The 16,723-nt window shown below is 46.3% G+C and overlaps 1 protein-coding gene across 6 annotated transcripts in view; it reads left to right on the top strand.

Annotated features, from left to right (window-relative positions):
* Positions 1-16,723, top strand: part of TIAM2 (TIAM Rac1 associated GEF 2) — a 208,716-nt gene that overhangs the window by 121,538 nt on the left and 70,455 nt on the right. For 5 of the 6 annotated variants that reach the window (XM_084774508.1, XM_084774507.1, XM_084774511.1 and 2 more), the window contains exons 7-12: positions 1,434-1,619; positions 2,868-3,014; positions 5,675-5,746; positions 13,136-13,294; positions 15,768-15,872; positions 16,266-16,344. In XM_084774508.1, the coding sequence (XP_084630634.1) occupies positions 1,434-1,619; positions 2,868-3,014; positions 5,675-5,746; positions 13,136-13,294; positions 15,768-15,872; positions 16,266-16,344 (748 nt within the window). The remainder of the gene's footprint in view (positions 1-1,433; positions 1,620-2,867; positions 3,015-5,674; positions 5,747-13,135; positions 13,295-15,767; positions 15,873-16,265; positions 16,345-16,723) is intronic. The other variant, XM_084774510.1, reaches the window with a different exon arrangement.

Here is a 16,723-nt window from a genome sequence, read left to right on the forward strand (position 1 = left end):
TATAAAAACACAGATAATTTACATTATGATTTGTAACAGTAGCAAAATTACTGTTATGAAGAGGCAACGAAAATAATTTTAATGGTTTTGGAGTCACCACAACATGAAGAGCTGTACTAATAGGTGGGAGCCTTAGGAAAGTTGAGAACCAATGACTTAGAGAAAGTCTGGGGAATACCCCAAAGTTTTTAATTTTTGGAAAAGACTGGATTGGGGACCGTGCTTACTGGTGGAATTCTTTCTCATGATTGTTTATCTGGAATGAAGGACTAACACGGGCGACTTTGTCTGGTTCTCTGGGGATGCTCAGTAACACAGCCAATAGGAGATGACATTGGCACTGAGGAAATCTGGTGCTCCTGACAGAGTCCAGTGCCCAGCGGTGACCGTAGCCTATGTGGAGGTGGCCACCAGGGCCTGGGGAACGGCCAGCTTTCTGCCCTACTCTGAGCCTTGATTGCCAAATCCCTGTGTCTCTCCATGCCTGCAAATGGAGGTCACATTTTATACAAACCTGTGGTTGTGATATATTAGGAAGACCGGAGACAGGTCCCTAAACAAATACCATTTGATTGTGTTTCTTTGCCAGCTTATGACTCCTTGTTTTGAAGAAATACATAGCGACTTCTGGTGCGTAAACATCTGTAAATATCAGACGTACATGTGGTGGGTGTTCCACAGAATAGCAGTGAGTGCTGAACGTCTGCCTTGCCTCTCAAGTGCTCTTGGTTGCCATTGCAACCCACTACCATCATGCATGCCGTGTCGGTCTGTGTGCAGCTCATCCCGTAGAGAAGTTGCTCTCAATCGCCCTGATGCCGTGACCTTTTAACACAGTTCCTCTTGTGTGGTGACTTCAACCATAAAACAGATTCGTTGCTATGTCATAACTGTAATTTTGCTACTATTATGAATCATAATGGAAAGTGCCAATAGGCAGAATATCTGATGTGAGGCTTCCATGGGGGTCGCGGCCCACAGGTTGAGAACCCCTGCAGTTGAGGCCCTGGGAATGTAAGTGTGAAGGGAAGGGAAGCAGGGGAGACGCGTGTTTCACTTTCCATCCCATGCTGAGTCAGCATTGTTTAGTGTTGCTCTGTAACCATCATGTACTTTGCCGTGTCACTCACTGTATTGGGAATCCCAGCTGCCTTTGATCTTGGCAGTCCTGATAAAATACGAGTGTGTGTGTGTGTGTGTGTGTGTGTGTGTGTGTGTGTGTGTGTGTGTGTGTGTTAGTATGTTTCACTAGGAGGGTGTGAAGTCTAGGGAATGGCGGCGGGGGGCAGGGGGGTTAGCGGCGATAGATTGAAAGCACACAACTACAGCTGCTAGCAATTGTTCCTGAAGGCCAAGGATAGGCTTGCACTTGCAGGTTGACCAACACAGACTTGTAACTGAGGTCAAGGTCATATCTCTTCTTGCTATTTAAGATCCAGCAATGGGAGCAGAACCTGGAAAAGTTCCACATGGACCTGTTCCGCATGCGTTGCTATCTGGCGAGCTTACAAGGTGGGGAGTTACCGAACCCCAAGAGTCTCCTTGCAGCCACCAGCCGCCCGTCCAAGCTGGCTCTTGGCAGGCTGGGTGTCCTGTCCGTTTCATCTTTCCACGCTCTGGTAAGCTCCTGGGGAGGGCTGGGGCAGTGGCTTGCACCTTTCCCCAGCTGGTTTTGCTGATGCCTCTGCTGGAAGTTGACTTAAGAAGGGACGAGGGTGGCCAGGGGCGAGATTCCGGGGACCAGCAGAGGAGACAGTGGGTCCAAGTTTCTTAGATGCTTGTTAGGAGTCTAGCTGCTAGTGGAGGTTACTCCATACTCTCATCTGCCTGTCTTGCCTGTCTGTCTTTCCTCATACTCTTGGGAATGTGGGCTCCCTGAGGAGTGGTCCTACTGGATAAAGAAGAAAAACATGGATTAAATGCTGCTAAGCCTGGGGCTGGGATGGTAGCTTAGTGAGTACAGTGGGTTCCTTATACGTTTGAATACCTGAACTTCACTCCTAGATACCTATGCTTAAAGAGCTCGAGGCCAACAAGAACCTATCTCCAGAAACAGGGGGAAAAAAAAAGAAAGAAAAAAAAAGATGGAGGGTTAGGGAGATGACTCTGTAGTTAAAGGAAGAAGACGGGAATTCTGATTTGCATCCCCTGCAAATGCTGGGTGGCCATTGCTACCCACCTGTAATTCTAGCCTTTGGAAAGTGGAGACAAGATCCCTAGAGCTGAGCAAGTTGGCTAGTCAGACTAGCAAAATCAATGAACTCTGAGTTTGATTGATATTCCTTGTCTCGAAGAACAGGGTGGAAGGATTGGAGAAGATTCCTGATGTCATTCTCAGGCCTCCCCCACATGCACCTGTGGACATACATGTGTCCCGACACACATGTGCCCACACACATGTGATCATACATATACACAGGCACATATACCACATAGACATAAAAAGGAGAAAAATTAAAAAGAATAAACAAGATGGGTGGTACATGAGGAATGATGCTCAAAGTTGACTCTTGGCATCCACATGGACCTGCAGACACATGAGCGCACATATGAACACAATCCATAAATGATGGTGGCTTGGCTTGGAGCGCTGGGAGCCCCATGGGCAGAGTGTGCAATTGCTTCTGGCTTTTGCATTGAACTAGCTTGTCTCAGGAGCTCAGAGTGGTTTTGATGGCTCTGCTGCCCGTTGTGGGGCCATCTGAATGTTGGAAATTGGCTTGTGCTGTCTGGATAAGGCATCTGTGTGGAAGCTGTTGTGCAGCCAACTCAGACACCATCAGGTACACTTAGAGTAAGACTGCCGTCTCTACAGCACAGACACTTTGATCCGCTTTAAGATGGTTTACAACTGTGTTTCTCATTAGGTGTGTTCCAGAGATGGCTCCGCTGTCAGGAAAAGAGCACTCTCCCTTACTCAGAGAGAGAAAAGCAAGAAAGGGATATTTTCTTCACTGAAAGGGCTGGACACCCTCGCAAGAAAGGGGAAGGAAAAGAGAGCTTCCATAACTCAGGTAAGTTCCCAACATGGGAGGAACGAGAGGTGACGCTCTTGCCGCTTCCGTTTCCAGACTGCTGGAAGCCATGAGTGGTTTACCTTCTGGTAAAGGTTAAGTCAAAGTTGATTCAAAGGAATCTAGGTTTGTCAGGGACTTGTACCCACATGAAATATACAAATTGCTTCATTTGCTTTAGCCTGCCCCAAAAGGCAGGCCCACCTGTGCAGTTCTTAGGAACATAAGGAATGGGAATTATCAGAAAACAGGTCTGGGGATGTGGCCCAATTGGTGGAGTGCTTGCTTAGGGTGTCTGAAGCTCCATGTTTGATCCTGCACAAGCAGGAACAGGGCGCACAGTGTAATTCCAGCTCTTGGTAAGTAAGGCAGGAGTATCAGGAGTTTGTTCTCAGTGAGTTTGAGGGCATCTTGGGCTAGAAATCGTGGAGAGAGAGAGAGAGAGAAAGAGAGAGAGAGAGAGAGAGAGAGACAGACAGACAGACAGACAGACAGACAGACAGACAGAGACACAGACACACAGATTGGGGGGGGGGGCGGTGACAAAGCAGAAAATGAAGGTTGAGAGTTATTTAGTAGTAGAGAGTTTCCCTAACATGTACAGGCTTCTGCTAGAAGAAAAGGTGTCAAGGGTGCTGCGGGATAATAATTATTAGAAAAAAACAATCAACACTTTTTGTTGCCTTATAGCAATTTATATGAAAATGAATGCAGAAACGTGATGCTAATCCAAAGAAATGCAGCTATATTCCATTGATGATTGTACTAGATCCTATTGATTATATTGATAGGCCTTGACGGTGCTAGATTCTACTGTTAGTCCCAGATCTTATTGATAGTGCCAGATTCTATTGCTAGTCCTAGATTTTATTGGTAGTGCTAGATTCTATGATTGTGCTAGATCCTTTGCTCCCTCAAATCTTCCCCCCTGACAGTTGTACCTTGTCAGCCCATACCACAGAGGGGAAACCCCAGTGCTCTGAAAGGCTAAGTCATTCACCTACTCTGCTCACGGGGGTTATAGGGCAGAGCTGGCATTCGGACATACCAGTCCAAAGCCCTAAAGGAACAGACAGTGGCTGCTACGCGTTTTCTCTTCCTAGTATTGTATCAAGAAAAAAAACAGCTCCAACAATTATTGTTAAAATATGGCCCTGAGTTCAGCGAACTGCTCTGGGAGCATGAGTGTGCAGATCTGAAGTGTTTCCCACACCCACAATGAAACATGTGCTTATTGATAGTTTTCTCCCTGGTTGATAGGTTGGAGGATTACTTTTTCAAGAACGGTTGAAAGGAAAGGCTACAAGATGATCTTATTGTATGGGACGAAGATATTTGCAGTGGCTTTCAGTGGGTTGCTGTTTTTCTGAAAAGGATTTTTAGCTGTTGCAGTTTATAGATACTTATTTTCTAATTTGCATCTCTTGAGCTGTGAACCACTTTTATGAATCAGGTGACTAAAATCTTTAAAACAACTTTGATATTTTAAAATCCTGAAACTGTGAAGGGTGGGGTGATAGGAAGTGGATTGTTGACGGAAAGACAGCAAAATACATGTAAGTTCTTTTACGTGGCCTTGTGTATCTTAACTATTCGTATACAGTAAGAAAATCCCCTCGTTAGAGGGCTGGCGAGATGGTCCAGTGGGTAACTTGCCACCAAGCTTGATGTTGTGTGTTTGATCCCCCAGTTCCCACATGTAGGAGAGAGCTGACCCCATAGACTGTGCTCTAACTTGTTTATGTTCACTGTGGCACGAGTCCCCCGCCCCTCACACAGACACAAATATATAAATGTAAAACAAAGACTTACAGCTCTACTTGCATCTCTACTGTGTTGTAATAAGTACTTATTTGTTGGCTAACTATAATCCCCTGGCTAATATTGGGCCTATGTTTTCTAAATGGAACCATCATCATTGTGTTTTGTATATGATGTCAAGGTCAATTTTGGTATTGATCAAGATAACTTCATGCAATTAAGAGGATAACATGATAGATAGCTAGATAAGTAGCTTATTTTTAGAAGTACCATTTAGCTAATTAAGTGAGCCTTACTGTCTGCCTTAGCATATCTGCTAAGTGTTCTCAACAAAAGATTTCTTGATAAACAAAAGCATTTGGTTGAACATTTTTTGTTTTAAGGAAGATATGAAGTCAGTACTTACATAAGCTGACTAGCTGATTTCTTAGGAATTCCTACTTGAATTTTTAATGTTAGTACTCTACAAAATTTAGAAGATAAAATTTACAAGAATTAAAAAAATGATTTCTAGTCTTTTTGTGCTTCTAACACATCACTTAACATATTGCCTTCCAATATTTATTCTAAGAACATTAAGAACAGTTATAAGATTGATTTTATGACTTTGCCAACTCCGTTCCTTATCTTTTGAAATGCTTAAGTAGTTAAAAAAAAAACAATGTCAAGAAAATCAAGATGTCTTGAATGCTGTGAGACATTACATAAGAGTAAATATGAAACTATGGGGCAAAGAAAGCAGATTTCTCTGCAGAGGCAAAGCTTTATATTTGACTATTAGTACAGACTGGGAAATGAAGATATTACCAAATGTTATACAACTCAGTCTCTGAACTGAAAATGCGTGGATGCATTACAGAACTGGTTCATTAGCCTTTTTCCTTCCTCCTGTCTTTCAGATGTTTGATTCAAGTGGCAGCCATGGATTTCTTGAAACTCAGCTACCTCAAAACTCCACTAACTCCAGTGAGGTAAACATAGCCAGCCCAGGCAGCATCTTGGCAGCCATCTTGCTTTATGTTAACAAAGTGATAAATGTGGGTTTAGAGTCTTCATATGGATCTGTTAAAAGACCAGTTTAGAATTCAAATGATCCTACTAAGTAAACTAAGAGGTGTCTCCTGAATGCTAAGTATTGTGGGGGGCTTTTAAACTTATGACATCACCACCTTAAAATTAGTACCTTGACTGTCTGGGCCAGAGCTGCATATTTGACATATACTTACATCTTCTTCAGCAGTACCTGACTTTCCTTTGAATGTTAGTGAATCCCAAGTTACACCTTTCTTCATGTTTTCACACAGATAGTGCATTCTTCTCTAGGCATCCTCAGTGGAATTGAGCAGTGTCCTTCTCTGGTCTCCAGAGTTCTGAGTTTCTGAGTTCAAGAGTGGGGTGCACAGCTTGGATATGCTCATGCAGGAGTGGGGTGCACACTTGGATATGCTCATGCAGGAGTGGGGTGCACACTTGGATATGCTCATGGTTATATTTTACGCATTTCCCAAACTCATGTCCTCCCTGTAAAGCTGGGTTCCGTACTATTAGTCAATTTCTCCAACTTTCCCTCCATTTGATTGCCTTATCTCTAATTTTATTTCTAGCAAAGCTCTTAGCTACTCATCAAAGGTAAAAGGTCGATAATGGGGCTGGAGAGATGGCTCAGAGGTTAAGAATATATTGTTCTTCAAAAGGATCCAAGGTCACTTTCTAGCACCCAGATGGTGGCTAACAGCCACCTGTAACTCCAGTTTCCAGGGCAATTTGATGTTCTCTTCTGGCTTCTGTGGCCACTAGGCACATGTGTGGTGCTCAGACACACATGGAGGCAAAACGCCCATATGCATAAAATAATAAAATCAATTTAAAAACGCTGAATATGGGGCTAGAGCAATGGTTCAGCACTTAAAAGAGTTTGTTGTTCCTATAATGGACTTGTATTTGCTTCCCAGCACCCACATGGCAGCTCACAACTGCCTGTAACTTCAGTTCCAGGAACCCTGATGCTCTCTCCTGACCTCCATGGGCACCTGCATACACATGACATATGTACTCTCACACCATCATAAATGAAAAACAGAAAAAATTAAAATAAATAAAAGCCTGATAATGATCAGCATGGACAAACCTATTGTGTCTTTGCAAACGCTATCCAACGAGTTAATAGAAATAATTTGGTGAATTAGAAATCTAGTTTGAAAAAAATCTGAGTTATAGTAGAATGTGGGACACAGTGACAGTTGCTTGGGGAGGGGGAGAGGCACTCTCTGGTGACATAAAATGCTCAGCATAGACAGCTGTGTGCTTTGCCTCCTTCTGAAGCTGGGTACAGCCTCCTCAGCACGCCGGTGATGTTGCTGCAACTGCTCCTGGGTGGCAGCTTGGCCTCAGGGGCCCTGCTTCCTGTAGGGTGAGTGTGGATGAGTTGGAGATTCCTCTGCCTGGAACCACATCCCTTCCCACCTGCAGCCTCCCAGGACCGTGGCTGCCAAGAGCATGCCGTGAGGTGGAGTGACTTGGACCAGGACTCTCCTGTTTTGTGATCTCCTTTTGCTAAAGTGAACAAACCATCCCTGAGTAGACAAGGAAGCTGCATCCAAACCTTCTTTTCTATAAAGGATGCTATCAGAGTGGCAACGGCTTCATAATGAGTGCTGTCCGTTTCCCGCCCGGAGGTCTCTGTATACTTACAGAGCTGATTCAAAATCCCTGGGGGAAAGGACTTAATCCTGTGGTTGATATGTCACCAGCATTTGCTAGGTTATTACTGTGTCCCTGCCGTGTGTGTGTATGTCAGAGAGACAGACAGACAGACAGACAGACACACACACACACACACACACACACACACACACACACACACACAGAGAGAGAGAGAGAGAGAGAGAGAGAGAGAGAGAGAGAGAGAGAGAGAGAGAGAGCGCTGGATCTTGAAGAAGAGCTTTCCATAAGCCCTTGGTCTGTGTAGTGTAAGTGTTCTTGTGCATTCGAAGCTCATAGTGCATGCCAACGTTATGATACTTTGCTTAATGTTTCTTGCTAATCATTTGTTTTAGCTGTAGTCCTTTAGTGGCTGAGAACTGTTGTATCTATGATAAAAGCCCAGTGCTTTAAGATTAGATCTCTTTAAACATGTAACAATAGAAAGTTCTTATTTTGAGGAGTGAGGTCATCAAAGCATTATCAAGACTCACTGCAGACTTTAAGAGGAAACTTTGCTGAAACAGTCACGGATGGTGAAGTAGACTGTCCATCTGTCTGTCGGCTGTTTTAGCAGTACATCTTTCTGTTCTTTGTCACAGAACACAAGTATCTAGGTTCAAATTGAACTGCAGCTTGACACAAGAGAGGATCATTATTTTTTTTTTAAATACCCCTTTGGCTTAAAATTCTGCCTGTAGCTGGTTGAATAATTACAATGATTATTCCCTCATCTTGTGCTAATCACGGAGAGTATTTGTAGCACACAAACCATCTGTTTTTATACAGTAAGTACATTATCTGCATTGGCACCGCACAGAAAGGGCCGTTGTGAGGGAGGAGCCGCACTCCTTTTTAAATATCCCACCGTAATTGGTACATCCTGTAAGGGTCTCACAGTGAGTCACCCTAACTGGAAGTCTGTGAACGCTGGAGGAAAGCCAGCCTTTTTGGAGCATGTTTTAAAGGACACCTTGGCTAGTCCCAAATGAGAGCTTTTCAGGGCCTCCTTGATGAGTAATGGTGAGTCTCAGACAGCCTTTGGCAGGGAGCTGTTTGCTATGGAAAGACATCAACAAATCTCCCACTGAGTGAGGGTGGCAGCTGCTCCAGAAAGCCACAGCAGCCGTGGCAGCCCCTGGCCTTGGCCTCTGCTCCTGGAAAACTGTCTGGGGTGTCCTGACTTTCCATGGCAGTGAGTGAATGAAGGATTGTCACTTTAGTTATTAGGTACAGACGGGGCTCAAGGGGGGGGGGGTGAGGGCGAGAGGCAGGGGGCGAGGGCGGGGCGGGGGGCACACTGATGTTGGTTTCTCAAGTGGAGAATGTGAATGGAACAACCAACTGTTGACCACAGCGCAGTCTGTTTGAATAGATGCTAGTCTGGAGCCTTCCACAGCACATCAGGATGTGCATCTACAGAACGTATCTGTGTTTGTCTCTTTGCATACGCAGCGCCAGCCAGTCAGGTCTTTGTCTTCCCTCCCTAACCACCGATGTCCGGGCATCTGCCCAAGAAGGAAGTAAACACGGCATCATCCACCGTTCCGAGTTGTCAAAAAAGGAGCCACGGCAGATCACTTCTTTTGTGTTGTCCCCTCATCTCACTTGCTAATAGACTCTCCTTTCATCAGTGACTGGGGTGCTGTGGGCCTCCTTGTGACAGACAGACACTGTGATTTTTGCTACTCATGTCCCTTCATTGATCCAGGCAGTAATTATAAGCCATTGGACCTAAAAGCATCTGCTGCAAGGACGCACAGGGTTACCATTCTCTCTCTGGGTGACATACTGAGCATAAGTAATTTGACATGTAGCTTCAGGACAATTAGTGAAATAATAATAATAATAATGATGATGATGATGATGATGATGATGATGATGATGATAATAATAATACTACAACACGTGTAGAAGTTGCCTTACCAGGAGAGCTAGCTCAATTTGCAATTGCTAAGGTAGCATGTTGTGGCTGGAGCTAGAGTTCACTTGGGCTCCCTGTTCCTACAAGGCCAGCAGGAGTTAGGCTTGAGGGAGCACTACCACAGCTCGCCCCAGGTTCCTCAAGGTTTTGGAACATTGGATAATTGTCGTGCAGTTCTGGACAGTGGCTGTCACTGAACGGTGGGGGTGATGCAGGGATGGTGCTCGGACGCTGTCCAAGCTGACTGCAGAAAGGTTGTAGCACGTCTCTCACATGCCGTTCCTCATGGGATGACCTCCTGAAGCTGGCATTTGTGGTGGTCACCTTTAAGATGAGGGAGGTGTTGAGACAGTAGGGTACCAGGCTTCGTAAGGCTAGCAAGAGGGAGGTTTGGCCTCGACCTTTTTGCTTCTTCCCTTTGTGTTCTCTATGAACAGAGACCTTTGAACGGGGCTTTGGAAATGATCTTTCAGCGGAAGGAGGTTGGTCAGAGTAGGAGAGAGCAGGTAGGCAAGGAGACATTCTTGTTGCACCTCTGAATGAATGCTTTAAAAAGCCCCTTTAAGAAGGATGTGCAGGAAGGATTTTTCCAGGCGTCCTCTGTCTGTCTGTCTCTCTTCTCTTCTCTTCTCTTCTCTTCTCTTCTCTTCTCTTCTCTTCTCTTCTCTTCTCTTCCCTTCCCTTCCCTTCCCTTCCCTTCTCTCTCTCTCTCTCTCTCTCTCTCTCTCTCTCTCTCTCTCTCTCTCTCTGTGTGTGTGTGTTTCGTTTCAGAGTTTTCCATCTCCTTTTATGAAAAGGATGTAGGAGAACGTTTTATCAAGCTCTTGAAACTGAAGTGCGTATGTTGTCAGCCTGGACGCCTCTGGTCCTTCCTGAGGAAATCAATGTAGCTTTTTCTCCAAAAGGGCAGAGCTTAAAATAACTCAGAAGATCTGTGTTTACCAAGTAGACTCCCCCCACCCCTTGGCTCTAATTAATTCATTCCACATTCTTTGACTTCACTGAATAACCAGGTTTTCCCCTTTTCTATATTGAATACACATGCCTGCGTGTGTGCATGCCTGCATGTGCGTGCGCATGCGCTTGTGTATGTGTGTGTGTTACAGCAAAAAGCACACGTAATTTGTCATTGTGGGAGGTCTCTTGAGAGGCTTTAAATCACTGATGGCCTTGGCTTCTATAGGCATCTTCCGTGAGCAGTGTAGATGGAAGAAATGACTCCTCCGTGCAGATGCAAGTTCAAAGCCACACTTAATTGAGTCGGCTGTCCTTTCTTCCACCCTTCCATTTACGTTCACACATTTCTCTTGTTTAAGACTTTGAGCAGTCTGGTAATTGGTCTTCCCGAAAATTGGGACTGTTAAGAAGCTGGCATTGGAAAAGCAAATCTGATTCAGATGTAAGTGGAGAGCCTTGGCCTCTCACATTGGTTGGTAGTGATTCTGGAGTGGCAGCCGTCTCCTCAGCACCCAGGTGTATTCTGAGTGTGAGACGTCATGTTAGGGCCTGAAGGAGACAGAGCGTGGTGGAACAAAGGCCATGATGTCATTCATCTTGCTGCATAAAGTGGGTGTATCCAAGGCTAGCCCTTGTGTGGGGTGGACTTTGTAGAATGGGTGGGTTCCCCTAACTAGCGTTTTCAGTCAGGGGGGGCACAGAGCGGCAGAGGAAGGCATTGATGTGAGCAGAAGCATAGAGCAGGGGAGTGCCTGGCTCTTTATGGGGAGGCCTCTTGAGACAGTTTGCTCAGCTAGGGCATGATTTGTAGAGTAGAACTAGGAACCAAATCTGGATCACTGATGTCATATCTATTGTGGAGAGAAGTTAATTGGCAGGCTGCCATTTTCATGTTGTGTCATAGTGGGGAGACCTGACTCGTAGCCAGACTTTAGGGGCCAGAACCTTTTAGTACCACAGGTACTAGTTGTGTAAACGTAAAGTTTCTTAGAAACGCCATTTTTCTCACCTGTTAAGTAGGGGATCCATAATACCTCACCATGACAGTTGTGAGTGAACTGGCAGCAGGGTAGGAATTTATTTTATGTAAAGAAATCTCCTTATGATGGGCAGCCAGGGATAAGAAAGCTGGAAGGGAAGCCGTGTGGTCCCTTCCAACCAGCCAAAGGAGAGTGTAAAATTGCTGTGATGTGATTTCTGTTGTTCCTCCCTGTGGCCTCCCCCCTTGATGTTTCTTACTCCACAGTGACCTCTGCTGGGCTTTCTGCTTTTGATTTTTTTTTCCCAATGTGCCCTAAATAGCTTAATTAGGCCAACACCTGCTCTTACTTGACACTGCCCAACTGAGGGAAGTTCCTGGGAGAAATGAGCCTGAGAAAGCCCTTACTCGCGTGACAGGCCCCTCAGCAAAGGGTATCCCAGAGCCTGCCTGGCATCCTAAGCTGGAGGGATCTGCCCCTGCCTGTCTCTTTTCTCCTTGTCCTGGCTGCAAACATCTTTCTAGGTAAATGTGCCACCGCCGACGTTGACAGCTCCATGGCAGACCCAGTTATGCTACGTCAGAGCTGAGCATCACATTTCCAAAGAGACGGCACCGAAAGATGCATCTTTCCCCTTCTCTTCCCTGGCCTGGTCTTCGGAATGTCTCTATCACTACGCTCTTGGCTTCACACAGTTTCCTTTGTGTTTAGAGGAATTAACGCCCTGTCAGTCAGTGTGCTTGCTTTGAGGTTTGAGTTGTATGTAGTAATGTGAAAGTCTACATGCCCTGCTTTCCAGCTTGTAAGACATCTTCATGTATGTGGGCGCCTTTGCTCATAAAGGCTTGTTTATCTTGTTAATTAATATATTTGAGTAATAGGAACAGTGCTTTCGTATGCTAAGTGGTAACCCGAGGCTTAGCAAATTGAATTTTGTTTGTGTGTTTGGAGATAGGATTTCATTATGTCGCCCTGGCAAGCCTGGAACTCACTTTGTAAATGAGACTCAAACTGAGATCTGTCCTCAAACCCAGAGATCTCCCAGTCTCTGCTGGGAATACAGGCATACACCAACACTCTACCAAAATTAAATGTTCCCCCCTGTTATGCGGCCCCCTCCCCCCCGCCCCTGGGCCACTATTATCTAGTTAAGTAGCAGTATCCGGGTTTGCCTCCCCATAGTGCCCATAGTGTTCCTACAAGTGTGTCCAGCTTGAGGAAATGTGCCAGTTGCTGAGTACGTAGTTGCCACGATGGTTGTTGGTCGGAGTAGACTAACATGAAATGATTGGCCGCAGTAGTGAGATTTAGGAAAGCATTTTGAGCAAAGCTCCTGAAGAGGGTAGGTTTGGAGATGATCTCCTGACAGAGCGGCTGTGTTTAACATACCGGAAAGACAGAGAGAAGATGTCCTCTTTGCAAGAAGTTAGGTTTTCAAAGTTTAAACGGGAGAAAGGAGAGTCATGCTTTATGGAGAGCTGGAAAGGGGCTAAGAATGAGATGCACATTTCCCAGGGGCCCTTCGCCATCAGGACTCTATAGCAGTGAGGCTGAGCTGTTTGGATTCTTCCATGGCCCCCACCTCCACCTCCTTTCTGGCATTCAACTTCACCTGTGTGGAGAGACTAAGGAGCCAAAGGCTGGCAGATTGGGCCCCCAGAGTGGCATGAGAGGCCAGTGTCGGGTGTGCACAAAGCGTATAGTAACCGTTTACATCAAGGGAACCCCCACCCCCCAAACGCACACACAGTTTCTGTTTTTGCTTCTCTGACCTGTCTCTGTTTTCTCACCTCATGCAGGTCCATGACCTGCATCTCTATGGCTCCACAGTGGACAGTACGCTCCGAGACAACACGTGGGAAGTCCAGACTTACGTCCACTTCCAAGATCAAGAGGGAGTTACCGTGGTCATCAAACCAGAGCACAGGGTGGAAGATGTTCTGGCTTTGGCGTGCAAGGTGGCGGACTTCAGAGACATAGTTCTGAATAGAGAGGGCCATTAATGCTACACTTCTCCACCTTCGGGTGCTGTGGGGTTTTAAAGACCCAACTTTGTACATAGGGGAGCATATTAACATTTTCTTTTCCCTTTCTTTCTTTCTTCTTCTTCTTCTTCTTCTTCTTCTTCTTCTTCTTCTTCTTCTTCTTCTTCTTCTTCTTCTTCTTCTTCTCTTCCTCCTCCTCCTCCTCCTCTTCCTCCTCCTCCTCTTCCTCCTCCTCCTCCTCCTCTCTGAGACAGAGTTTCTCTGTATAGCCCTGGTTGCCCTGGACTCACTTTGTAGACCAGGCTGGCCTTGAACTCACATCGATCCGCCTGCCTCTGCCTCTGCCTCCCAGAGTGCCGGGATTAAAGGCATGCGCCACCATGCCCGGTATATTAACATTTTCTAGTTAATCTGTTAATGCTCCACCCTTCAGAAGAGTGACCGCAGGCTTCCATTGTGACATCTGTTGCTGTACACCTTACTTAGACATGAAGTGGCTTGGCGTGCTGTTAAGTGCATAACCCATCGCCACTCACGGTTGCATCATGGACACAGCTATGAGTTATGGTTCTTCATTCCTCCAACTGGACTTTAGTCCCAGACTGAAGAGGAAGCCTACAGGACAAATCTATTCTGTAGCAGCAGCTCTGCCACCTGGTGGCAGAGTGGAGCTGAAGGATTTGAGTGCACTGGAATTCATAAATGGTGACAAGGCTTGTTCGTGGAGGACAAGGAGAGTGTTTTTAACCCTCTTTTGTACTTGGCCTGGAAGCTTTGGTGTTCCCTACATTTGTGCATGTCATTATCTTTACAAATCTATGCCCCCCCCCCCAGCACATAAGCCTTTTACTCAGAAAAGTCTCGATGTCCATCTGTACAGGTGATAAAAACTGCTACAGTGACAAGTTTTTTCTGAGCGTTAGAGGTGTTGGAGGCAGGAGGTCAGCTGATCCTGTTTGGAGCACAGGCCTGGACTCTAAATGCTTTTCTGTTGAAAGCATGGGGAAGAAAGAAAAGATGGAAGCGAGGAAAAGAGAAGGAGGAAGTGAATGCATGTGTACTATACATACACACATGCACACAGGCACACATACACACATGCACACAGGCACACAGGCACACAGGCACACCAGGCACACAGGCACACAGGCACACAGGCACACAGGCACACATACACACAGGCACACATACACACAGGCACACAGGCACACAGGCACACAGGCACACAGGCACACATACACACAGGCACACAGGCACACATACACACAGGCACACATACACACAGGCACACATACACACAGGCACACATACACACAGGCACACAGGCACACAGGCACACAGGCACACAGGCACACAGGCACACAGGCACACAGGCACACAGGCACACAGGCACACAGGCACACATACACACAGGCACACAGGCACACAGGCACACAGGCACACAGGCACACAGGCACACAGGCACACAGGCACACAGGCACACATGCACACAGGCACACAGGCACACAGGCACACAGGCACACAGGCACACAGGCACACAGGCACACAGGCACACATGCACACATACACACAGGCACACATACACACAGGCACACAGGCACACAGGCACACATACACACAGGCACACATACACACAGGCACACAGGCACACAGGCACACAGGCACACATACACACAGGCACACAGGCACACATACACACAGGCACACATACACACAGGCACACAGGCACACAGGCACACAGGCACACAGGCACACAGGCACACAGGCACACAGGCACACAGGCACACATACACACAGGCACACAGGCACACAGGCACACAGGCACACATGCACACAGGCACACATGCACACAGGCACACATACACACAGGCACACAGGGACACATGCACACAGGCACACATACACACAGGCACACAGGGACACATGCACACAGGCACACAAATGCATGCAGGGTGAGGGGGCATAAGAATATGTCTGAATTTAAACATTTTCCTGTTAAAATACGTTGAAGTATGAAATTCTGAATTCCGTAGAACTTATCCACAAACCACAGTTTTTACAAATCTCTTTACTTTCATAGTAAGAAACAACATAAAGTTGGTGTCTGGCGAGTGGACGTGGACGAGAGCTAGGCGTTTGACGGGAGATGGGCTGTGTGATGAAGCGCAGCTCCTTAGCTTATGCGTGGTGAACCTTATGTTTTGCCATGACAGCATTTAGAGGAACCTTAACAATGAATTTTGTCCCATCTTTCTCTTGTTTGCACATTTAAATGTGAGTTTTTTCCCCATAGTTCTAGACTGAGCAAATTATATGCAGCTGTTTTTCAAGATTTTGGTAGTGGCCAGTCAGGAGCCTCTCCCCCCACCCCACCCCCACCCCCCCGACGCTGTTGATGTTAGGACAGAGCAGTCAGACTCAGGGTAACCAGACATTTTCTTTGCAGATGAGAAAGTTGGAGCCTACTCACTACGGTCTTCAGCTGCGAAAGGTGGTCGATGAGAGGGTTGAGTGGTGTGTGCCCGCACCATATGAATACATGCAAGAGCAGGCAAGTGGACGCTGGAGGTCGAAAGGGACTGTCCAACCACATCCATACCCAGCCTCACATAGCCCAGGCTGGCCCCAAACTCTGTGTAGCCAAGGATGCCCTTGAGATTCTGATCCTCCTGCCTCCACATCCCTAGTGTTTGGAATAGAAGTGTGTGCCACCTCACCCAATCAGTGCCACGCCAGGAGCGTGCTAAGCGATCCCTTTGCCAGCTCAGCTTTTCCCCTAGGCCTCTTAATTTTGAAGACTGTAATTTGGGGGGGGGGAACTATTCAAGTTTGGCATTTGATTTATAAACAGCCCTCACATAAACAGTATGGCAGTTTTCCTGTGAAAGAGTATGTCAACATAATTTCGCAAAGCCCCTGATTCTGTTGCTTTTACCTTTCTTAGGCTTATGATGAAATTGAAGTTTTTCCACTCAATGTGTATCATGTGCAGCTAACCAAGACTGGAGACATGACTGACTTTGGTGAGTGCCAGAAGCCCTCTCCCAATCCCAGGAGCCTGATGCTCATTTGCCCTTCGCGCCAACCCCCCACCCCACTCTCTTTCATTATTATTTATTTAGTTTTGCAGGATGTATCGGTGTTGGGTGAGGTGGCAAGGCAATCAGAGAAAATAATATAAAAGTTGGTAAGGAATGTGACATGCTATTGGTAGCGCTAACCCAATGAATTAACTCTGCCTGGTGCTACTCTGAGCTGGTACACCCAGGAGCCAGACAGGGGGCCTTAGATCCATTTGTTGATTGAGATTTGAATGTATATATATATATATATGTGCCACATGGGTGCAGTGCCTGAGGAGGCCAGAAGAGGGCGTCCTCTGGAAGAACAGCAAGTGTTCTT

Source organism: Acomys minous, assembly GCF_964271855.1.
Source record: "Acomys minous genome assembly, chromosome: 3".
In the NCBI taxonomy this organism is placed as follows: domain Eukaryota; kingdom Metazoa; phylum Chordata; class Mammalia; order Rodentia; family Muridae; genus Acomys; species Acomys minous.